The 24,294-nt window shown below is 54.7% G+C and overlaps 1 protein-coding gene and 1 non-coding gene across 17 annotated transcripts in view; both read right to left on the bottom strand.

Moving 5' to 3' along the window:
• The window catches only part of EP400 (E1A binding protein p400), a 113,378-nt gene that overhangs the window by 31,558 nt on the left and 57,526 nt on the right, over positions 1 to 24,294 (bottom strand). For 14 of the 16 annotated variants that reach the window (XR_010933403.1, XR_010933404.1, XM_067701261.1 and 11 more), the window contains 15 exons: positions 23,845 to 24,019; positions 23,607 to 23,743; positions 21,091 to 21,277; positions 18,682 to 18,848; positions 17,034 to 17,200; positions 15,942 to 16,184; positions 13,930 to 14,094; positions 12,469 to 12,624; positions 10,680 to 10,774; positions 9,902 to 10,173; positions 4,918 to 5,120; positions 4,661 to 4,830; positions 3,001 to 3,197; positions 1,207 to 1,318; positions 910 to 1,053 (listed from right to left, as the gene is read on the bottom strand). Coding sequence is in view for 14 of the 16 variants with exons in the window: in XM_067701261.1 (XP_067557362.1) it covers positions 910 to 1,053; positions 1,207 to 1,318; positions 3,001 to 3,197; positions 4,661 to 4,830; positions 4,918 to 5,120; positions 9,902 to 10,173; positions 10,680 to 10,774; positions 12,469 to 12,624; positions 13,930 to 14,094; positions 15,942 to 16,184; positions 17,034 to 17,200; positions 18,682 to 18,848; positions 21,091 to 21,277; positions 23,607 to 23,743; positions 23,845 to 24,019 (2,590 nt within the window). In the remaining 2 variants the exon portion in view is untranslated. The remainder of the gene's footprint in view (positions 1 to 909; positions 1,054 to 1,206; positions 1,319 to 3,000; positions 3,198 to 4,660; positions 4,831 to 4,917; positions 5,121 to 9,901; positions 10,174 to 10,679; positions 10,775 to 12,468; positions 12,625 to 13,929; positions 14,095 to 15,941; positions 16,185 to 17,033; positions 17,201 to 18,681; positions 18,849 to 21,090; positions 21,278 to 23,606; positions 23,744 to 23,844; positions 24,020 to 24,294) is intronic. The other 2 variants (XM_067701272.1, XM_067701273.1) reach the window with 1 other exon arrangement.
• Positions 3,485 to 3,612, bottom strand: LOC137204278 (small nucleolar RNA SNORA49). Its single transcript, XR_010933508.1, has one exon. It is a non-coding gene; the product is annotated as a small nucleolar RNA SNORA49 (small nucleolar RNA).

Raw genomic sequence — 24,294 nt, 5'->3', positions numbered from 1 at the left:
TATATCTATCTGTCCCTCCTGATACCGAAACAGCTGTAAGGTACTTCTGTGCAAGTGACATTATACACAGACAACTCCTGGAAGAAAATGTGAAAGACAGCTGACAGTGGTGGTCTCTGAGAGGGAAGTGAGGGCCTGGTGCAGGACACTTACTTTTCATTATAAATTCCTGAAGGTTTTTTACCACACGCATTTACTACTTCTCAATCACTGGATAGTCAAGTTTCAAAAACAGGAGAGGAGGTGTCCTGCAGTCAAAGGCCCCCAGGAGGCAGGACGGGAGCAGGGTCTCGGGGAGGGAAGCAAGGGGCCTGACAGGCAAGCGTGTGCCAGGTCTGCACAGCAGCACTGCCCCAAAGCAGCAGCGCGCGAGCCAAGCGCGCAGTCTGCGACCTCAAGGGTCCGGGCCGGAAACGCAGAAGGCGAGATTTCAGTTAGAATCCAAGGCATTGTCATCTCAGCGGGTGACCAACGCAGGGAGGCTGGGTGAGACAGCTGCTATTCTTTTTGGTTCTGTCCTCAGAGTGGGACGTGTATCTCACACTCACGCCAGGGCTCCCTGCAGAGCGGGGCATCCTCCCCAGCAACGCTGTGACAGAGGTGCTGACACAGCAGGGTGGAGGGGTCGGGGCACAAAGTCACACAGGACGGCGAGGGGTGGCCCGAGAAGCGTGGGTGAAAACGGCGACGGTGGCAGGGTGGGCAGCGAGGCCCACACCGCTCTCTCGCGCGTCCTTCACCTCTTTTTACAACTAAAATCCCCCAAACCAAAAGCAGGGAGGGAGGGGCTGACAGGCCAGGCTCGAGCGACTGGAGCCTGGGGAGGGGGCGGCAGCAGTGCCGCAGGAGTGGAGGGCAGACCCAAAGCCCCAGACCCGACGCCGCCAGGCCGGCGCCGGCCACCCTCACCTCTATGAAAGGCCTGGCAATTTTGGGTGCGATGGTTTCTGTGACAGAAGGTTCCTGAGAAAGGACGACAAACTCCTCGGCTTTCACTGGGAAGCCAGTGTCATCCACGGGTGGATAAACCTCAAACAGCTCCTGGATCGTCCGCTGACACAGAAATGAGGACCACTGAGCTTGAGGCCTCCGCGCGTGGAAAACCGCCAGCAGCCACCCCCCTCAATCGTTACACCCGCCCGGTTCCCGTCACTGTGTGGCAACCCCCGCCCCCCCAGCCCCAGGCCTCCTCGTGCACGACGGTACCTGCGTGAGGAACGCCATGGAGTAGTCGTTTCCCTGAGCAGCCACTTCTCGGATCAAATCTTTGGTTCCATTTTTCAACAATTTCTCCTCAATGGAATTGCCACTCACGAGCCTACAAACCAAATACACATGCGACAGCTAAGTCCCCGGGGGCTGAGGACGGCACGAGTGCCACGGTGCCTGGACCACCCGGCAGAACAGCACCTGCGTGGCACGGCTTGTCAGCCCCACTCTGCGCTGGTTCCTTCCTTCGTGTGGAGCCCAGAGGTGACCATGCCTGTCCCGCCTCCCACACGGCAAGAGGGCGGGCCCCGGAGGCCTGCATGCCACCCACGCTGGCCATCCATGTCCCCCACCGGCCTCCACCTGGAAAGGCCCCCGGGGGCCTCCGGACCCTCGAGCCCCGTCTCCTTCAGTGCTGACGGTGGCGGGCGGGCGCCCCCGCATCACTGTGCACCTCTCTGCACTGCACCCCCAAATGAACCCGTGTCCAGTGGCTGCAGCCCAAGGATGCGTGTCCCCTGGCTCCCGCTTTGTGCCCCCAGAAAGCTGCAGTAACCATTCCCACACCCATGATCAGCGCTTTCACTAAAAAATGATGTTAAAACTTTTACTATCGCTTTGGGGAGACTTCACAATTTTACGAACCAGGTCTTCCCGTCTAAGAACAGAGCACATCCTCCCGCTGGTGACATCTCTCAGCTTATGCCCTTCCACGATTTTATACTCAACTTCCTACACATCCAGCACCTTTACTGCTAAGGTCATTCCTAAGAGTTTACAGATTGTGTCTCCTGAGAATAAAACGTCTTCCCCCGTTTCTAGCTAGTAACTGCTAAAGGGCCAATGATAAGGAAGGGATTACACAATGAAACGTTATCCATTTATATAAACAATGTATCAAATTTATATTCATTAACACAGAAATACACTCACAATATACTGTTAAAAGAAAACAGGATTACGCAGTAAGACTGACTGCTGGCATGAGCCATCTAAAAAAAACCAGGGAAATGTCTGGAAAGACACACACCAAAATGCTACTGACTGCCGTCTGGGCAGGATACTGATTTTCTCCATGTGCTTTCCTTTTTTTTTTTTCTTTTTCTTTTCAATGAACAAGTAATACATTTATAATCAGGAAAAAATTAAAGCTATTTAAACACAGTGCATGGATGACGACGTCTTGATGAAAACAGCGAGGGTTACACACGTGGGCTGGGGTCCCCGTCCCAGGCTGGCCGCCAGGGACCGCACCCTCGGTGCTGACCCCAGAGGTGGCAGGAGCGCAGGGGAAGGGGGGCGGCACGTGCCTGGCACACTCGGGCACCAGACGGGCAGCCAGCGGGGGCCGAGTGCTGCTGTGCTCTCCCAGTCGACACTCCCAGAACTCAAAAACAATGGCAGAGGCTTCTCTGCTTTCCTCAACTGCGTGTGGTTGGCCGCTTGTAAGATTTAAATGCTTTCAATAGGGAATTTACAAATTGCTAACTGTTAAGTTATGATAATTTATATCTGAAAATACTTGAAACAACCCAGAACATGAAGCACCCTCTTAAGGGTCAGGGACTCCAGGAGAAATACAGGTACACGTCGGAAGGACAGCAGTTATGTCTCAGCAGCACAACCCAGTCACCGCTGCAAACAAACTCAGTTACGCCCCAGGCAGATGCTGAGTATAAAGAAAGAACACACAGGACAGCAGGAACACGAGCCTGCCTGAAGGAAAGTAAACAGAACGTGGGAGAAGCTTCTGCAGTACGCTGCAGCCCCCGGCCCAGCCGCCTGCCTCACCTGTATATGTGCACGTCCTTGCGCCGCCCGATCCGGTCGCACCACTCCTGGGCCTTGGCGTCCATCACCGGGTTGAGGTCGTGGTCGTAGAACACCACCGCGTCCGCCTCCACCAGGCTCACGCCCGTGGCGCGGCTGTGTGTGGAAAGGAGGGCACAGAAGACCCGCCGGTCCCGGTTGAAACTCCTCATCAGGTCCTGAGGCGAAATGAAACCCCGAGTTACCATCCCTGCCAAACAACAGGCAACCTCTGACGTGTTCTGGTACTTATCAGTTAGAAATTATTCCGTAACAAAACTGTTCGGTTTGTGTTTCTTTTGACGCGAGGTCCGTGTTCCAATTACACCGGACTTTAGCATTTTACTGTGGCTCTTCCGGGCACGTGTCGCATCTCTCGCTTACTGGTTGCCGACACCTCTACCCTGTTTAAGCATCGCCAGTCAGCAGGTACAGAAAGGAAAGTGTCCGACCCCACCCGACCTGTGCTGTCAGCTCCACGAGTGGGCCCCACAGGACAGCAGTCTCCCTGGGGAGGGATGCGTGCTCTTTCATGTACCCTCCGGCAATGCCAGGCGCTTTACAGCAAAAGCCCCTGGAGTAAGGCTGAGGGAGCAGCCGCCGGCCTCCCCACTCCCGCAGGGCCGCCAGCTGAAATGGCCTCATTCCCACGACTTCTCTCCTGCAATGACTTCAGCGCCCAAACAGACCTTAGCAGGTGTGACCTGCCCTCTTCCTTCAGGAAATTCTCTATATAATTTGTTACATCACTCCGGACAGAACTTGTCACTAAGACCGTGGTGTACCTCCTTCCAGGCCTTCTCAGCATGGGGAGGGCTGCCTGTGCTGGACGGCGTGAAGTGGGTAATGTGATATACAGGCCAGCAGCTTGTCTGCACTCGGGAATGCTCTGCCTTGATACTAAAACCTGTTCTGAAACGCTGCTGAAGATGGCTTCCTAGTTCACGCTGTGGGACACTCGGGACAGGGCCAAGCCCTGTGGCACGCAGACCACTACTGACCCATTCTCCTACTCCTGGACTGGGACTTTGCTCCCCACTGGGGCTTATCACCAACATTTCCACCATCAGCAACTGTGCATGTGCACCCCTGAGTGCTGCTAAAGGAGAGAGCCCTAGACGCAGAATTAGCAGGTCAGGCGCACATCCTTTTTCAGGCTCACAGCCCACACTGTCAGCTCGCCTTCTAGAAAGTTGTGCTAATTTGCGCCCCACCAGCAGCGCACGAGAAAGCTGCTCTCACTGTGCCTGATGGAATCCAGCTACCCTTAGCTAACCTGACAGGTAAAGAACGGGCATGTTATTTTAACCTGTAATTCTTTAACTGTAGATCAGTCCGCAGAACTTCCCTGTTTTCATGTGGCTGCCTCCCGAAGGACACCCATCTCCTCCCTGGAAGGACTGCAGGTCACCAGTTTTGATTCTGAGACATCTAGCCGACTGCACTTCCCAAATAACAGGACTTAGGAAAAAATATCAAAGGATGGAGCTAAAGTCCAAAGACACTAAGAAGTTCTTCCCTTGTTTAGAAAGCATGACAACACTGAGTTTGCACAGCTCTGAGAAACCAGGTTAGAAACTGGCGATCAAAGTTAACCCAAATGAGTCATAAACGATAACAAAAGAAATGATTTCTTTCCTACCTGCCGTTGTTCACTGTTGGCGTTTTCGTCAATTCTTATATAGGTGAGATAATGGAAGTTCAAGAACATTTCTAAAATGTCTAACATGAGAACCATCTGCGATAAAATCAGCACGCGACGTCCTTCAGATTTCAACTTCTGAAGTAAGATAGCCAACGCTTCCAGCTTTCCTGTGAAATGAGTAACATCAACAGCATCTCATACTCCAAAGCAAGTGCATCCGACACAGGCAGCAGTACAGACGGGGTGTCTCGTACCTGAGTCAAACTGGACCAGTCTCAGCTCGGGAAACCGCAGGGAGCGCAGAGCTGTCACCCGCTGCAGCTGCTGGGCGAAGGGCGCCGTGTGCTCCCGCAGGTAGTGTCTGAAGAGCCTCATCTTGTGGCTGTAGCGGGAGGGCGGCCTCGCCACCCACAAGCACGGGGGCGCGGCCACCACCGGCGGGATCACACACACCACCCTGAGAAGCAGACAGCACATGTGTCACAGGTGGCGCACCCGGGGTGTCTCCGCCGAGTGGCCCCTCTGTCTCAGGCAGCGAAGGCTTGAGAAGGAAGAGGGCAGAACCACCTGGCAGTCGGGAGTCACCAGGGCAGCCAGAGCGCCTAGCTCCAGTCACCGGGCTGCTGGACCACACTATCACAGCAACCACGGGGGCGGGTCCCGACCGGTCCCGACCAGTCCCGGCCAGTGAGGGCTACCCAGATCAAAATGAACAGCGCAGGGTACCCCCAGGGCAGAGGGATGGGTGCAGAGGCAGCCTGCTGTCTTTGGATGGGAATTCCGGAATGCAGGCACTCTGTCGCCTGGACGGTCTGGGGGAGGATGTGAGTCCTGAAGCTGCTACAGCCACCGTGCCACCAGAAAGGGAGCCAGACTTGGGAGGAGGGGCCCCGCAGAGAGCAGCACCATGACGACTCAGATGAGCCATGACAGCCAACCTGACACCCACCTCCAACCTGCAGACACCACCTGCTCCAGAAAAGCCCTCATTCTGGGACTCAGCACAAGCCGGGCTTGCATGATGACTTGCTACCAACTGCATGCAAACTACAAAACCACTTATGACCAAAGCTCTGATCAATGAAATCAAAGAAGCACTAAATAAATGGAGAAATATTCCATGTTCATGGACAGGAAGATCCAACACTGTCGAGATGTCAGTTCTTCCCGACTTGATCTAGACGTTCAATGCAATCCCAGCCAGCTACTCTGTAGATACCAACCGACTGAGTCTAAAGTTTACATGGAGAAGCAACTGCCCGGAAGAGCCAACACGGTACTGAGCAAGAAAAAGTTGGAGGACTGGCACTACCTGACTTCAAGACTACCAGAAAGCTACAGTGATCAACAGCACGGTACCGGCAAAAGAACAAGCAAACAGATCAATGGAACAGAACAGAAAACCCAGAAAGAGACTCTCATAATTGCAGTCAATTGACTTTTGGCAAAGGAACAAAGGTAACACAAGGGAGCAAAGACAGTCTTGTCAACAAATAGTGCTAGAAGGCTTCCCTGGTGGTGCAGTGGTTAAGAATCCGCCTGCCGATGCAGGGTACACAGGTCTGAGCCCTGGTCCGGGAAGATCCCACATGCCGCAGAGCAACTAAGCCCGTGCGCCACGACTACTGAGCCTGCACTCTAGAGCCTGTGAGCCACAACTGCTGAGCCCGTGTGCCACAACTACTGAAGCCCACGCGCCTAGAGCCTATGCTCTGCAACAAGAGAAGCCACCGCAACGAGAAGCCTGCGCGCCGCGACAGAGTAGCCCCTGCTTGCCGCAACGAGAGAAAGCCCGCGCCCAGCAATGAAGACCCAATGCAGCCAAAATAAATAAATATTATTAAAAAAAAAAAAAGAACTGTTATCCAAAATACACAAAGAAGTCTTAAAATGCAACAATAAAAAAACAAGCAACCTGTTTTAAAAATGGGCCAAAGACCTTAGGAGACATGTTACCAAAGGTATACAGATGACAAATACGGATATGAAAAGATGCTCAACGTACATACCATCAGGGAAATGCAAATTAAAACAATGAGATACCACTACACATCTATTAAAACAGCCAAAATCCAGACCACTGACAACAGCAGTCGCTGGCGAGGCTGTGGAGCAACAGGAACTCTCGTCAGTGCTGCTGGGAGCGCAGGATGCTGCAGCCACTTTGGAAGGCAGTGTGGCGGTTTCTAACAAAACTAAACATTCTCTTACCGTGTGATCTGGTAATCACGCTCCTTGGTATTCACGCAAATGAATTAAAAACCATGTCCACACAAAAACCTACACATCGGTGTTTATAGCAGCTTTATTCATAATTGCCAAATCTTAGAAGCAACCACGTTGTCCTTCAGTAGGTGAACGTATTTAAGCAAACTGTGGTGCTTCCAGACAATGGAATATTATTCAGGGCTAAAAGGAAATGAGCTATCAAGCCATGAAGAGACAAGGAGAAACCTTAGGTGCACATTCCTACGTGAAAGAAGCCATCTGAAAAGGCTGCCTACTCTATGTTCCAACTATCCGACATTCTGGAAAAGCAAAACTATGGAGACAGTGAAAAGATAAGTGGTTGCCAGGGTTTCGGGCGGGGCTGGGGGGGGAGGGACGAATGAGCAGAGCACAGCGGGGTTTCAGGGCAGTGAAGCTACTCTGCACGATCCTCTAATGGCGGGTGCGCGTCACTATACACTTGTGCGAGCCCACAGAACACCCAAGGCCAAAAGCACAGCCCCCCGTGCACCGCGGACCCTGGGCGCTGATGAAGAATCACCGGAGGCGCGTGGGTTGTAAGGAGCGCGCTACTCCGGCGCGGGGTGCTGACGGTGGGGGCAGCTGGCGGAAGGCGGGAGCCCTGCGCGCCTTCCCCTCGATTTTGCTGTGAACCCGAGACTGCTCTAACAAACAGCCTCTGTCTTAAAAAGTCATCTGCAAATATTTTCTCCCATTCTGAGGGTTGTCTTTTGGTCTTGTTTATGGTTTCCTTTGCTGTGCAAAAGCTTTGAAGTTTCATTAGGTCCCATTTGTTTATTTTTGTTTTTATTTCCATTACTCTAGGAGGTGGGTCAGAAAGGATCTTGCTGTGATTTATGTCATAGAGTGTTCTGCCTATGTTTTCCTCTAAGAGTTTGATAGTAGCCCGGAGATGGAAACAACCTAAATGCCCATCATCGGATGAATGGATAAAGAAGATGTGGCACATACATACAATGGAATATTACTCAGCCATAAAAAGAAACGAAATTGAGCTATTTGTAATGAGGTGGATAGACCTAGAGTCTGTCATACAGAGTGAAGTAAGTCAGAAAGAAAAAGACAAATACCGTATGCTAACACATATATATGGAATTTAAGAAAAAAAAATGTCATGAAGAACCTAGGGGTAAGGCAGGAATAAAGACGCAGACCTCCTAGAGAACGGACTTGAGGTTATGGGGAGGGGGAAGGGTGAGCTGTGACAGGGCGAGAGAGAGTCATGGACATATACACACTAACAAACGTAGTAAGGTAGATAGCTAGTGGGAAGCAGCCGCATGGCACAGGGAGATTGGCTTGGTGCTTTGTGACAGCCTGGAGGGGTGGGACAGGGAGGGTGGGAGGGAGGGAGATGCAAGAGGGAAGAGATATGGGAACATATGTATGTGTATAACTGATTCACTTTGTTATAAAGCAGAAACTAACACACCCTTGTAAAGCAATTATACCCCAATAAAGATGTTAAAAAAAAAAAAAAAAAGTCATCTGTAACGTCAGAGGAAAAGGAGGAAAGAAAGACAAGTCAGCATCCGAAGCAAGACAAGTGCGCGGAGGGCGGCAACCTCCCTACACAGTGAAGCAGGGAAGAGCTCCTCGCGGAGGCCGCGCCCAGTTCCATGGTTTCCAGAGGCCTAAAGAGGACACACCCTGAAAGCTGAGCCCGGGCACACAAAACAGAAGGGAGAGGAAATACCCTCAGGCTGAAACTCAAAATCAAGGCCAAAGCAGTGAATGAAGCTGCAAGCAGGGCCTGACACTACGTGGGGCAGAGAGACCAGGGCCCAGGTCTGGCGGGGGAGGGGCTGATACGCCGGTGGGCCCCAACAGCACCTGGGCTTCTCTTTCTCTCTCTCTCTCTTTTCTTGGCCTTACTGGGCGGCATGAAAAACTTCCCCGACCATGGATCAAACCCACGTCCCCAGCAGCGGAAGCGTGGAATCTTAACCCCTGGACTCTTAAACACATGTTTCTCATCATGCAACGGTAAATCATTCCTGTGGTTTCTTAATAAAATATTGTTATTGCGCTTCCCTGGTGGCGCGGTGGTTAAGAACCCACCTGCCAATGCTAAGGGACACAGGTTCGAGCCCTAGTCCAGGAAGATCTCACATGCCGCAGAACAACTAAGCCCGTGCGCTGCAACTACTGAGCCTGTGCTCTAGAGCCCGCGAGCCCCAACTACTGAAGCCTGCACACCTAGAGCCCATGGTCTACAACAAGAGAAGCCACCGCACTGAGAAGCCTGCGCACCAAAATAAATGAGAAGCCAAAAATAAATAAATAAGTAAATTTAAAAATAATAATAATAATTTTTCTTTCTTTTTTTTTTGGCTGCATTGGGTCTTCGTTGCTGCATGCGGGCTTTCTCTAGTTGTGGAAAGCGGGGGCTACTCTTTGTTGCGGTGTGCAGGCTTCTCATTGCGGTGGCTTCTCTTGTTGCAGAGCACGGGCTGTAGGCGTGCAGGCTTCAGTAGTTGTGGCACGCGGGCTCAGTAGTTGTGGCACGCGGGCTCAGTAGTTGTGGCTCGCGGGCTCTAGAGCACAGGCTCAGTAGCTCTGCGGCATGTGGGATCTTCCCGGACCAGGGCCCGAACCCGTGTCCCCTGAATTGGCAGGCGGATTCTTAACCACTGCGCCGCCAGGGAAGTCCCTAAAATATTATTTTAAAAGAGCAAAATGGAGAAAGCGGTCTACAACACAATGGTCTGGCCCCCAGCCCTGAATGAGCACGGTGCTGTGCTCTGCACCCAGGCCCAGGCCCGTGGGGTACAGAACTGATCCGCAGGGAGGGGCACACAGGCTCCCAGAGGGTGGAGAGGCCATCTGGTGCCAAAGCTGAAGACTCTGAAACAGATTTCGGACAGACTCCAAGGGACAACCCGGGGAGAAACTTAGAGGGATGAGATCAGCGTCCACAGAACAACAAAAGCTGCTTGGGTGCGACACAGCGACTGAGTAAAGAACGCTTACAGCATGCTACCATACCTGTCCATGACGTCCTGGAGGGATTCCTGACGTTGAGTCAGGGTCAAAATCAGGTCCCTGTGAGTTGTCGAGGGTGACGTGTACCGGCTCGTGGGCCCAGCCCCCTTCCCATGACCTCCATCAGGAGCCCCGAGCCAAGGCAACTGCCCTCTGCCAGGCAGGGAACAAACCCCCAACAGGTCTCTGCCGTAGACAGGGGTGCGACAGCAGCGCCGTTCGTTGACAAAATAAATCTGGTCCAGCCGCTCTTTCAAAAGTCTGGTCTTTTCCTCCTTCATCAAAAACAGAGATGAAAACGGTTACTGAGAAACAGCACGGCCAGTTCCCGGCCTCACCAAGCCCCATGGGTCCCTCACGCACGGTGACCGGCCGCAGAGCACGCTTAGACGTGCGGGCCCTGGCTCCACGGGAGACAGTGACAGAAAAGAGAGCAGAGCAAATGGGCGCCGTTTTCTCTGCCAACGTGTAAAGTACTTCTTGAGACACAGTGAGCGTTTCTAATGCCTGGAAGACCAGTAGAAGAATACACAAAAATGTGAAAGGGCATTTTTGCAATCCTAAAGCCTGGTTTCATTTCTTTTAGTAGGAAAAGCGTCTTTAAGATCAAAATTCTCTAATTTAGAGAGACAGCGCGTTTTTAGCAGCAGATAAACTGATGCCGCCTCGCAGAAGCGGTTAAGTATCACAACCCTCCCGAGTGACAAGCAGCTCCCGAGAGCGACTTCCGCGCATGCAGGGGTGGCGCTGGCACCGCGTGCTGGGGTCTGCTGCCCCGTACCTGCGTCGGCCCGGCGACGGGAGAGGCTGGCTTGGAGGCCACTCCAGGTTCTCCTGCGGCCAGGGGACTGACTGCCAGTCGGCTGGGCACACCCACTACAAAGGCAAAAACGAAGGGTTGGCATACAAAACTACCGGCAACGCTCTCCGGAACATCGTCAGCTTCCACTAGCACGTTTCCGGAGTGGGTCAACCGTTCACAACCACCAGTAAGTGCTCTCCCGCTCTCTGGCCAGGGTCTGAGCTGAGCGCCGCGATCTGCCTCCTTCCTTTGGCAGCGCCCGGCGTGACCTCAGACCCGCGGTCACTCCCGTCACTGCGCCAAGCAGCAGCCACGCGGGCCCAGCGCTCCACTGCCCTTGGCATCTCGGCAGCATTGACCTGCGTGCCTGGGACAGAGGGATGCCTGGGCCCCACGTGGCCTGCTCCCGTCAGCCACGCCACACTGCCCGTCTGACAGAGGCTCCTCCGCAAGGGCCTGCGGAAGAGGCGGCTGAGGACCGAGAAGGGGCCACTTGCGGGGAGCGACAGAGAAGGGTCGAGGTGACTAGAACCCAGCGGCCAGACTGGTGTCAGGTCGGGAAGCTGGGGCCCGCAGAGCAGGACTGAGCGCCCTCCGGGGAGGGTGCTGGCACAGCTGGTTCCAGGAAGCAGGAAGAAAGCCTGAAGAACAGACCAACCGAGTAGAGCTGCACGGCCTGGCTGGGAGGTAGAGCGGCCGCCAGGCGATGCTGCCAGCCTCATGGTCCCTCCAGCACCCACTCACTGACAGAGCCCAGTGGGGACGGGGTGCAGAGGCCCCACCCCAACGGCACCACAGACGACCCAGGGCCTGGGGCTGGGCAGTGACCAGGGATTCCACTTGAGAGAGGTCCCTGCCACTTGCATACATCAACCTGACCCAAGTGCCCGTGCCCGATGTTTGCAGTGTGGGTGTGTCTGGAGAGCAGGGGACCCTGGCGGGAAGGAGGCTGCGGAACAGGCAAGGAGGCACACTGGCCGCAGACAGGTCCAGGTCCAAACCCTGCTCCGTTACCTGTCCAAGAACTTCTAGCACGTGCCCTAAGTGTATCTGTAACATTAACAAGCAAAATTTCTCATGATTCCAAGTTTCTTGTCAGAGCAAAACCAAATCAAACATCTAAAGGCTGAGTGAGGGTGGTGAGGCTCGACCGTTACCTTTGGGAGCAAAAGAGAAAGAAAAGAAACCAAGCTGACACGGGCCATCTATGGAAATCAGAGGTGGCCACAACTGGGACTACGGGTTCTGAGGCATCACAGAAATCATCCACGCCCCACACTTGCCTCAGAAGCAAAGGAAGTCAGAAAGAAGTTTCATGGACTTCCCTGGTGGCGCAGTGGTTAAGAATCCGCCTGCCAATGCAGGGGACACGGGTTCGAGCCCTGGCCCGGGAAGATCCCACATGCCACGGAGCAACTAAGCCCGCGCGCCACAACTACTAAGCCTGTGCTCTAGAGCCCGCGAGCCACAACGACTGACCCCACGTGCCTAGAGCCTGTGCTCTGCAGAAAGAGGAGCCACTGCAACGAGAAGCCCGTGCACCGCAACGGAGATAAATAAATAAATTTATAGAAAGATAGGAAAGAAGGAAAGAAAGGAAGAAAGAAAGGAAGGAAGGAAGGAAGAAAGGAAAGAAAGGAAGGAAGAAGGGAAGAAAGGAAGAAAGGAAAGAAAGAAAGGAAGGGAAAGGAAGGAAGGAAGGAAGGAAGGAAGGAAGGAAGAAAAGAAGTTTCAAAACCAAGCCTCCTTCCGGCTCACAGCACTCTACCTGGAGGGGTCATGGGTGCAGGGCTTGGGCCGCCGGCTGGGGGCTTGCTTCCCAGGGCATTCAGGGCCCCCGCCTGAGACACCGTCTGCATCACCACGGGGCCTGGAGGTCGCAGGTAGGACTGCCCGGGCGCGGACACAATCTGGAGGACACTGCCTGCAATCACACATGCATGGGGGTCAGTCACGAGCCAAGTGTGCCTTCAGCCCCCAGGCTACACCCACTTCCTAAGGTACAAGAACAAGGCAATAAACCGAAAATCCAAAATCAAATTTCCTGCAATGAGGCAATGCCAAGTTCAGTTACTTGGAGAAAAATGAAACTATTTCATCCACAATGAATGAAAATGCCAAGGATCCAAGTCACTTGGCTTAACGTCAAGAAAAAGCTCCTCTACTCCCTGCGATGCCTGACTGCTTTCGGGTAATGCAGCGAGTACCCGCTCAGCATCTGTCACGTCTGCTCGAGGCCTGAGGCAGTCACGGGTTGGAAGGTCCCAGCTCCCAGATCACATACTGGGTGCGCCTGCCAACCAGACAAGCTGGGTGAAGAAATACCAAAACACTCGGTTTTTTTTAGCCCAAACGCTGTGGCTCTATCGCCACTGTTCCAGGAGCCTGCCATTTCAACCTCTCTGTGATTAAGTCTCCTGGCATCTTTTGCTCCGGAATCGTCCTCTACAAAAACTAGAGTTCACCAGAAATTTTAAGAGATGACCTCGCCCCTTTGGTCAAAAAACCAGAGAAATATGGAATGAAACCAAATGAACCCGTTTCTTTGTGGCGCGTTTCTGGGGGCCTCTGCTCTGCTGAGGTGCGTGTCCCCAGCGTCCACACAGAGCACCCCAGACCTGGCTGACAACTGAACCTTCCGCCCCGATGAGAGCCGTGAACGACGACGCGTCGGGGGAGGCTGCCTGGGGAGGTGGCCGGATCCCCCCTCTGGGTCCTACCCTCCAGCTGAGTCGCTGAGGGTTAACATGAACTAAAGTGCATCCCCTCGTTTCCTCCGAGAAGCAGTTGCTACACGAACACAGTGCTCTCAGCCACAGGCCTGGGAGGGCTTTGGTCTGGAAGTTTTAAAACCTGTACATAAAAGAAAATAATTTCTCCTACATAAATTGCTGGGCCTTTGGCGCTTTTAGGACAATTGACCTCACAGTGAAATTTGAAAGGAGTAAATATTTCTATTTTGATTTTTAAAATAGGAAACTTTACTCCAAGGGCAGATTTTATTTAGAAACGACTATCCTCTATTTAACGTGTGTCAGGGTCCAGGCCACCAGGTGACGTACCCGCTATCTCCCAAGTCCTCTGAACGCCAACGAGGTGAGACTCATTAAGGCCATTTACAGGTGAAGCACCTGTGCTTAAGGGGGCCAAAGTCACAGCTGCAGTGGGGAGCTGCCGGGACGCCCCGGCTTAAAGCCTTCGTGGGTCACCGCCCGTCAGCGAACCCTACCTTGGAGCTGCAGGGGCTGGCCGGCTGTCAGCTGCCGCAGCTGGCTATGCGACAAGGTGAACTTGTTGCCCTGGAACTGAAGCGTCACGGGGCTCTCCGGCTGGGCGACTCGGCTCGGCGGGCCCGCGAGGGAAGCCAGCTGGGCTATTTTGACCACCTCCCCACCTGCGGAGACGCAGAGGAGACGAGAAAGAAAACTCTTGGGAAGAGTTTTCGATTGCTATACTGACGATCACTTGTCACAGAGAATGATCGTCTGTAGCAAACTGAAGTGTCACAGAAACATTTATTGGGTATTTCTAACACTTTCAGAAAATATTTTAATAGGAAAAAAAAACAATTAAAATTAACACCAGATTTTAATGGTTAACTTCATCATAACTGGTAGAAATTTTAGAGTACCAGATACTAATATAATTAACCAAGCCCTTAAGGAACATTTTGCTTTTCTTTCCAGGCGATAAAAAAGTAGCAAACATCAGAAGTAGCGGAAATGTATTGGTCATACACTTTGAAACTCTCATATCAACCTCTCAACTTCAGAATCCTTTCAGAATGTGAGAAAGTACATGTCTGATTTAGCTCACAGAGGTAAACAAGATTTTATCACTACAGACATAAAATAGAGGACTAGCTTCAATTATACTCATAACCTTTTCAAAATGTGGGAATGTATTTAAGTACATAAATACCTCACACTTCATGATACAGTGTTTCACACTAATTTGAACTAGATCGTAGGATTCAGTCTAGAATTTTAACTGTGAAAAAATGGAAGATTTAACACTGCTTAAAGCATTTTTTTTTTCTTAAAAACAGAACTCAGATGGAGTCATATGCACCTCACTCAAAAAGGTACCACCTTCAAACTGTAATTCAATAATAGCTTTAAAGGCTTTTTTTTTTTCTAAAACCCAATGGTTGATATTCGAGTCTAGATGTTCCTCCCATGAAAATTCAGGCCAGAATTAGTAGTGATGCTATAAAGAGAATAGTTAGCAAAAGACGAGGAAAACATCCAAGGATATCTTGCCCACAGAAACCATAAACAGGAAGGGAAAACGGAAAAAGAGATGCAGAGATCTGTGCACAGAACTACGACTCTCCCACAAGCCCTCCTCAGTCCAGAAGTGGAGGCATGAAAGGCGGCCTGACCCTGCGCCCCCCAAGCACGGCTCCTGGGTACACCCCCGGGACTCCTACCCCTGGCCCAAAAGAAAGAAGAAGCGCAATGTATGCAAGGGCTGTCCTCCCCTGGGCAATGAACCAGGATAAGTGCGTCGCATCTGCTGGCACGGAAGACAGGCTCATCCCAAGAGAAAACCAGCCTGAACCCGGTGTCTCCTCATGACACTACTTCTCTCTCTCCTGTCTCTCCAGAGAGGCCTCAACACAACTTGTGGCAACCGATAAAGTGCTCCAGGTGGCATGTGAGAAAAGGTGTGGCCCAGGACAGTTTCCACCAGGGAACTTCCAACAGCAGGGTGGGCAGAGGTAGTACCCTAATCGCGCTGGTCACAATAAAAAGTTCTATTTAAAAAATGTAAGAAGGTTGCGATGTTTCAGTGAGTTATTACAAAATGTCTCACTTGAGCCATAGTCATTCCAGATTTAAATTTGGTAATAAGCAAGAGACTAAAAGGAAGTCGAAGCCTAGTTCACAAGGCTTTCGTTTTATTGCCCTTTGCTCTCCGAGGGGCCCTGGAGGCTGGCGGGACAAACCCGTGGCTCACAGAGGAGAAGTACCATCCTCGGCCACCGGGCCGAGCACGAGCACGGGGGAGAAGCAGAGCTGACGGACGGGGTCAGAAGGAAGGACAGAGAAAGGCCCTGAGCGGAGCCCTCCCTCTGCAGATTTAGGGCTGGAAAGGACAGCGTGGCGAAAGGCAGCACCGGACACGGGGTCGGGGAGACAAAGGGAGTGGACAGCAAGGCCCTTCACACACCGCTCGTGTGAACGCAATGTCCTTGTACAAAGAGGTGGCAGACCCAGGAGAGGCGAAGCCACTTACTAGGCAGGCGCGCCTGGGCCTGCGAGGTGAGCACCAGCCCCTGAGGCAGCGCGCTCTGCCCGGCCGGGTGCGAGGGGGCCTGGGGCTGGGGCTGGGGCGGGCCCGGGGTGGAGGCCGGGGCAGTGGTTTGAGCCCGCAGTTTCACAGGATGGGCTGGGCTAGGTGCTGTGCTGAAGGTCGAGGCGGGCTGGTGTCTCGGAGCACCGGTGGAGGCCTGAGAGGTCTGAAACGGGGTTGCTGGCGCTGCAATCGATAAGGTTGGTTTGTGCAAAGCTGTTAGAGGTTCTTCAGAAAATGCAGTATTAAACCCGAATTTTAAAGAAATAAAACAAACATTACTTCATACCGCCTCTCAAAGGAGACGCCCTCTCTAAAAAGGGGGTGGGTGGTCTACAGGATGAGAGAAATCTAATTTTTTATCCGTCGTTAACTATCGATATTTTCACTTCGAGTCCACCAGTCCACGACACGGTGCATTTCTGGAGTAAACGGGAGTGTCACAAGCCGGCCCCTTCGGGCATGTCCGTGAGAACCACATCTTAACCACGCACGGAGGTCAGGCAGTGCTGGCGTCCCCAGCTGCACGAAGAGCTCTTGCAACAAGCAGCTCTGGCATTTATGAAGATCTCAGAAAAACACAGGGGACTTGACATTGAGGACCCCGTGGATTAGGGTTAGAAGACAATTTTTATTACCTTTTCTGCCATTTAACCCTATCCTTCTTCAAGTAACAATCAGGTTACATTGAAGCGGTGGCACAGAACACAAAAGCAGACTTCCTCAGAAGTTTCATAAATGACTTCGACACGCGTTTCCCGACATAAAAGAGAACGTTTCTGCCGAGGTACCTCTTCCCCATCACATCAACAGTAACTCGACTAAGAAGGGGCTATCTTATACAGTTCAAAGACATAAAAAAAAAGCGTAAAACTCACGTGAGAACTACACATGGTCTCCTGGGCAGAGCCAGGGTGCACGGTCCCACTCCCGCTAGAGGAGTGGTCACACGTCCCCATGGGGCCAGGGAAGCACGAAGAACTTCTTCCACAAAAACCCTCTGCGGTGCCGAGCACACCCCCACGAGAGGCATACCTTTTGCATCCGGATTTGCAGAGAACGTGGCGATGGGCGGCCGTCCTCGAACGTGGCCCTGCGGCGTGGCAGTGGCTGTGGGCGTGGCCGTCCGGGGCGGGTGTGTGCTGGGGAAAGCCACGGTGCGGCCCTCGGGCTTCTGGCCGTATTGCACGGGCTGAAACAACCTGGACGCCCGAGCGCGGGCAGGAAGACACGAGCACTGCTGAGACGCGGCAGGCATGGCCTCTTGGACGGGCCCCGGGGATACAGGGCTGCCCCGCGGGCAGTGGGGTTCCCACACCCTGAGTGCAGTTTAAAGAGGGGTGGGGGGATTTCTAAATGCTGTGCTAAGAAGCAGCGCTCACCAGGGACGCTGAGGGAGGTGCTTAGTACCTAAAAATGGTACATCTACCCCAACGCTTGGGCGATGCAGGGGTGAATGTGATTAAGTTCCCGTGAACGTGGACTAGAAAAACTGCTTCTAACACGTAAAGTCCATTCTACTACTCTTCTGAATAAGAGTAAAGTGGGGTGAAAAGTCAACTTGCACAACTAGGTAACAAGGCAGTACAGGAAATGGAGAGAATCAGCAGAAATGGTAAAGGCACCCCACAGGCACCAGTGGGTAAAACTGTGAAGGGGGATCCACACCATGGCTGCTTCGTCCGATTTTATCACAAGCAACATGCTCCTCCTATTTCTTTAACCTGGAAAACCATGATGGCAGGACTTCTATACCAAAACCCCCGTGCAATGAGCAGCCAGCAGAAAGCCACTACACGAGGCCGGGCCAGCCCCGAGGACTGCGGCTTCGTTGCCCTGGCCAGCCCCGAGGACTGCGGCTTCGTTGCCCTGGCCACGTGTTTAACTGAGGGCTGCAGGCTCCTGTGAGTGTGGGCCAGGCAGCTGAGGCGAGGGTGGTCGGATCCAAGTCGCCAGGGAGGTCACACAGAGAAAAGGCAACAGAAATGGCTGCCATCTGCAGAGCTGGCCCATTTCTCTCGAGAACACCTGTCTGCTTTTCCTTTGTTTTTAGCTGGAGCACAGAGTTGTGCACAAATCCGGCTGCACGGGTGTGGCCTGTCTTGAATCACGCGTTTCGAGTTCCTCCATCTGCGCGCACCGCTCCTCCCAGTCTCGTGGCACCTGTATCATGTCCCTGGAGGCCCTTGATGCTGCAGTCAGGGGTGGAGCCTCTGCCAGACCTCAGGGTCCCAAGCCCGCCCCCCCGCAGTGCCCCCCTGCCCTGACGGTTGCCACCATACCCGCACCAGGTCAGAGGCAGCCTGACCACCCCGCCCCTGACCACCTCCCCAGGCAGAGCCCTCCCAAAGGCCAACGCTTCTTCAAGATGATGAAAAGAGCCTCTCCTACGCCCTGCACACCCCTACTGCTTATCCCAGGATCCAAGGACATCTGGGTAATTTCCAGGAGAAGCAGATAGCCAAATTAGATGATTAGCCTTTCTTTTCACAGGCTGTAGCCCCAGTTCTCGTGTGGAGCTCCAACCTGGTGGTCCCAGGTCTGCCCGAGAGGCTGCGGGGCCGGGGTCCCTTTCAGCAGGAGAAGAGGGGATGCCACCCAGACCCCACGACACACAACCAGCCAGGACCCAGCCAGAGCCGGCTGGTGAGCAGGAAGTGACGCTCCACACCACACCACACACCTGCTGGGCTTCAGTCTGACGGCCGCTGGCCTGCCCGATGGTGGCGGCGCGGTGAACAGCTCCTCAAAGAGTTTCCGCGTCACCTTCTTCTTACCCAGCAGTTCTGACTCGTGGCGAGTCATTTTATTTTCTAAGCCAATAAGATCAAATATAGAAAGGTCGGTTTCCTAAGGAGAAAAAGAAAACAATTTTGCTACAGGAGGCAGGAAGAAAACAGCTGACTAGGAATCCAGGTCGATTCCAAACCGGGAAGGCCAGGCCCCGAGCAGCCGTATTGCTGAGAGGCACCCGCCGGACCTCGGTGTGCTCAGTTCCCCAACTTAAAGAAAGGTGGGAGTGATGGCACGTGGTCATCCCGAGTGGCAGTGGGAAAGGAGAGGGTGGCACTTAAGAGACAGACTAGACTCAGCAGAGAGGGACGAGCCTGGAAAACGCTCGTCTAAACGGACGGAGATGCTCGGCCTCGTTGGGGAGGCTGAGGGAGAGACCCTAGCGTGCTGGTGCAGGTGCAGCGGGCATGTGGCACGTCGCTATGTCCGGAGCCCTGGGGATGTTCACTCCACCTGTGCTTCTCTCAGACGTTCTCACCCCCACCAGGATGGCGGGAATCAAAGAGGATGGACAGCAGGTGTGGGCAAGGATGTGGAGACGTGAATGCCCCCACCCCCTCACACCCTGGTGGGGATGGGAAACCTGGCAGCCACCATGCAAGGCAGTTGATCAAAAGGTTAAACATGGACTCTACACGTGACCCTGCAACTCCTCGCCCGTCAGACATGTGCCCAAGAGGAGCCCCACAAGAAGGAAGCCCCACGCCCACGCAAAACTTGCACATGAATGTGCACTCACAGTGGCCAAAAAGTGGAAACCACCCAAGTGCCCATCAGCTCGTGGACGGATGAACATACTGCAGTCCATCCAGACAATGGAGGAAGGAGATTCTGACACAGGCTGCAACGTGGATGAACTCTGAAAATATTATGCTCAAGTAAAGTGAGCCATTGATATAAAATACCTGGACCTGGTGAATCCACAGAGACAGATGCAGGTAAGTGGCTGCCAGGGCTGGGAAGGGGAGGGGGAATGGGAATGACAGTGCGTGTGGATTTTCTCTTTGGGGTAATGAAATGTTCTAGTATTAGTGGTGATGGCTGTTACACAACTCTGTGAATATACTCAAACCAACAAACTGTATGCTTCAGAACAGTGAGTTTTACGATAATGAGCTACCTCAATAAAACTGTTTTTCAAATGAAAACACAACATAAAAACTACTATCCATGAAACACCTCCCCGCCCCAGTGGCATCTTGAGGTAGCCTGCTTCTGACGCAACTTTATCCTCCATGGCTCAATTTTTCTTTAACTCAACGAAAAACTCATCCCTACCTAAAAGTAATACTATAAATCAACTACACTCCAATAAAAGAGTAGTAGGCATAGTGGTAGGAATCACATTCATCACGTAACTCACCACGTACTACTGCTTACCAACCAGGCCCTTCCTCAGACCATCACGTACATTAACTGACCGACTCCTCACGACTTCCCGGTGTGGTGAGGAAACCGGGGCAGACTGACCACCCGAGGCCACACTCCTCGTGGGGCAGAGCCGGGACGTGAGCCCCTGCAATCTGGCCCCAGGGCCCCTGTCCTGTCCACACCCCGAACCTGCACAAGCCTGTCGAAGCCACAGAGCTGGTTCCTGTTTCTCCACATTTGTGAGACCTCGGCCCCTGGTCCTCTGGGGTAGAGACAGCCGAGGGGAACTCAGGCACCAGCCTGCCAGCGGCCGGCTGGCCTGGGCAAGCTCTCGGCCTCCTGCGTGGAAGCCAGAGCACGAACGACGGCCCCTGAGGGCTCGGCCCTGCCCTGCTGAGAGCCATGAGCCCAGCACACTTGCGCTCAGAATCACCCAACCTAACCCAATCTCTTTTGTTTTAAAAATTTTGGTTCTGGAAAAACTTTCCAAAATTACCCCAAAATTCAAACACAGAAAGGTATACGACTCTATTTTTTTGGTCAAAAAACAACCGAGTTTCCCCACCTAGGGACAGTTACTAACATTTTAACAGAAAGGCCCCCGCAGGCCTCAGACCACGCGCGCGCGTGTGAGGACACCCCCGCGGTCCCGCAGTTCCGAGCCCTGCTCTCCTCCACACGCTCTGCCATTTCTCAGGGGCCAACGGTCAGGCGAGGAAAACCCTCCCTGCTCCTTCACACTGTGGGCTCACCCCTCGGGGCCCATTCCAAAGCGGGTTCTAGGTCGAGGGGAAGGCCCATCACGCCGCCACTCGATGCTGCCCAGCATCAGGCGATGGCGAAACGCAGGACGCAAGTTAGTGGAGACCGACGTTCCGGAAGCACCCAGAACAGACCTCAGGCAGAGCCGCCCGCACCCTCTGCGTACCTTCCAGAAGTCTCGGTCAAGCGCCTTCAGGATGAGCGAGGCCGAGCGGCACTGCAGCGGCCCCGCCGTGTAGGAGGACTCCGGGAGCCGGGGCGCCACCAGCCCGGGGTGGTTGCAGATCCGCTGCAGCCGCAGGAGGATGCTCAGCACGTCCACAAAGCGCCCGCTCTTCAGAGCTTCCTGCGTCCTGTGCGTGGGGAGAGACACAAGCACTGCCTTGGCTGCGAGCACGTGCCGGCCGGGCTCCACAGACACGCAGTCGGCACGCTCTCCCCAGACCTGGCTCGCACGGCAACGACATCCGGACCCACCTCTGTGCGGTGAGGGTTCTCAGACTCGCTCACCACCCCCGTGACACAGAATGGGCAGCCGGAGAGCCAGGGCGCGCGGCAGACGGGAACAGCCCTCCTTGCCTCCCGCGACAGGGACGACGCCATTCTCCACGGCAGCCATGACGGGCGCCGGCAGGCAGTGGCGGGGTGAGAACACCGGGCCTGGGGGAGAAGGCCCTCGAGGGGCAGGGGTAGGAGTGACTGGACGGGGTGGTCCGGCGAAGGAGGAGACCCACAGGCCTGACACCGCACCGGCGCCACGGGGGCCACAGTGCGGGGACTGCATGGAGGCCAGCTGAGACCTCCAGGCTGGGGGCCCCCAAGGGCGGCCGCAGAGCACAGCGCGCCCAGCGGGCGAGGCAGGAAGGAGCCGTGGAGCGGGGCGGGCAGGGACTCGCGAGCAGAGGGGGAGCAGAGGGGGAGCAGAGGGGACGGCAGGACGGGAGGACGGCCTGGACGGTGGAGCACAGCGTCCTGAGTCACGCAAGCCTAGCGGAGAGGCACGTCTGGGGAAGCCAGTCCCGCACACATGGGATCTGCGGTGCCTGGGGACAGCTCAAGCCGCCACAGGAGGACGCGGTCAGCCCGGCGGCCCAGGCAGCTCCCGCCAGGACGGAGCGCGTGGGCGCAGGGGTGGAGCAGGGTGGGGTCGGGGACGTGGACGGCGCACAGGCGGTGCCAGAGAGCAGAAGGGGAGAGGGGAGGGCGGCCGTTCAGAGGCCAGCGATATGTGTCCGGATGAGACAGGAGAGAAAGCACAAGACCAAGAAAACTGCACATGGAGGCTCCTGAGGGCTGAGCTCAGAGCTGCCGGAAGGGCTGTAACAGAAACCAGGAGGAGGTGGCGCCACCACAGGCGGGCCCGCAGGGCTCTCTGGGAAGGCGGTAGAAACGTGTGACACGGTCGCCATGCAGAGGGCAGGAAGGCGCTAACCGGGAGCGACGTTCAGAGCCCGTCCGAGGACCCCGAGGCCATCGCGTCAACACGCACCGAGGCGTGCAGGGCACACCCGGGAGCCGCCGTGGGGTCAGCACAGGCCTGCTCATGGCCCCCCTTGACTTGACCAACAGGCCCGAGAGAAAGAGGTGCAGGGACCTAAGACAGGGAATCTCCCCGCCGCTCCATCGGGACCTTGCGGCACAGGACAACCTAGGCTCTGCTGGCCCAGTGCTTCCCGGATGCAGGGGCCTCCCCTATGAGCACACAGAGAGCATCCCACACTCGACAAGCGGGACCAAGGTTGTCACTGCCAAGCGCAACCGAAGCGACGTCCCACAGCACGCCACCAAAGAGCGACACGGCAGGCGTCCCGAGGACGCCGGGGCTCTGTCTGTCTGGTGAAGGGATGCCTGCTGGTCCAGGACCCGCCCTCTGCACACGCTGCGATTCTCTCCGGATCAGCACGGGCTGAGACAGCTGACCGCCAGCAGGCGCCAGCCGTGCCGCGGGCTGTCTGCTCCCAGTGTCCAGGAAGCAGGAGCTGTCACTGCACGTGTTGTCAGGGGTGGGGTCTCCACAGCTCCTATGCCTGACTGAGATGGTCAACGGCCTGCCGCAGCATGACGCTGGTTGCCAAGGACTGGCTACTTACACTCCGTCCTAAAGCTGTCTAAAAAGAAGCCTATGACACAAGCAGGCATTAACAGCAAAACCCTCTCCTGCACACCTGCTGCCGTGGACGCTATCCGGACCACGTTACGCACTTAAGCACACAACGCTCGCGACCAATGACAAAGAGCCAAACAGGTCACGGGAAGGATCATGGACAGGACGGGGCCCCACCCTTCTAGGGTCCATACAGAGGTGCCCGTGGCCACCCGGTGTGGCCCTGGAGCACCATCTGCGCCTGACCACACGGCACACGGGCCTCGGTCTCACATCCTACACGCGGCTGTGAACGGACGAGCCACTCAATCAGCACGGCCTCCTGCATGAACCTCCAGTGCAGTGTGGCACCGAGCGGCTTGCGACGCTGTACTCCTCCTGGGCCGGCTCTGGGCATGGCCTCTGACGGGACCAGGGAGGGGCAGCCTGCCAGCCTGAGAGGAGCGGAGCTGCCAGGGCCGGGCGTGCGCATGGCCTCCAGCTGCAGAGGCCCACCGCCAAGGAGGAGCCTTCTGGAAGGCCAGAGGGGCCCGCTCTTCCCCAGGAAGGTGGCCAGGAGTGCGCAGCCCTGAGCTCACCCCGGCTGCAGGATGACGTCCTCGTACAAGGCCTTCTGTCGATTGGAGAGGCGGCACTTCAGGACGTGCTCGTATTTCTTCGTTAGCTGCTTCTCCACATCTCTCTTAGTTCTCCGCAAAATAAAGGGCTGTGTCACCTGAAAAAAGAAAGTTCTCCTTTGCTAAAATGGATTCGTGGCCCATGCACGCTAAGCCAGGGGTGCTCGTCAAGCAGGGACCCGCAGCGGCGGCCGCATACCCGGTGCAGCCGGATGACCACTTTGTGGTAGTAGTCCTGATTCTCCTCGCTGGGGGCTTTCAGGGGCAAGTGCAGGTACGGCCTGGAGATGCCCGGGATGAGGAAGTGCACCATGGTCCACAGCTCCAGGAAGGTGTTGTGCAGCGGGGCGTCGATGAGCAGCAGTCGCTGCTGGCTGAACACACAACGGGAGACGACACCTGAAACGTCAAGCTGGGCGCAGAGCCTGTCTGGGGAGACATTCAAGGAAAGGGACAACGATCCTCGGGAGCTAACACACACACAGACACACACACACAGAGACACACACACAGAGACACACCCAAAGACACGCACACACGCACGCACACACACAGAGACACACACACAGACACACAGACACAGACACACACACAGACACACGCACACACAGAGAGACACACACAGAGACACAGACACACACACAGACAC

Source organism: Pseudorca crassidens, chromosome 12 (assembly GCF_039906515.1).
Source record: "Pseudorca crassidens isolate mPseCra1 chromosome 12, mPseCra1.hap1, whole genome shotgun sequence".
Lineage (NCBI taxonomy): Eukaryota > Metazoa > Chordata > Mammalia > Artiodactyla > Delphinidae > Pseudorca > Pseudorca crassidens.
This window is presented reverse-complemented; position numbering and strand designations above follow the sequence as displayed.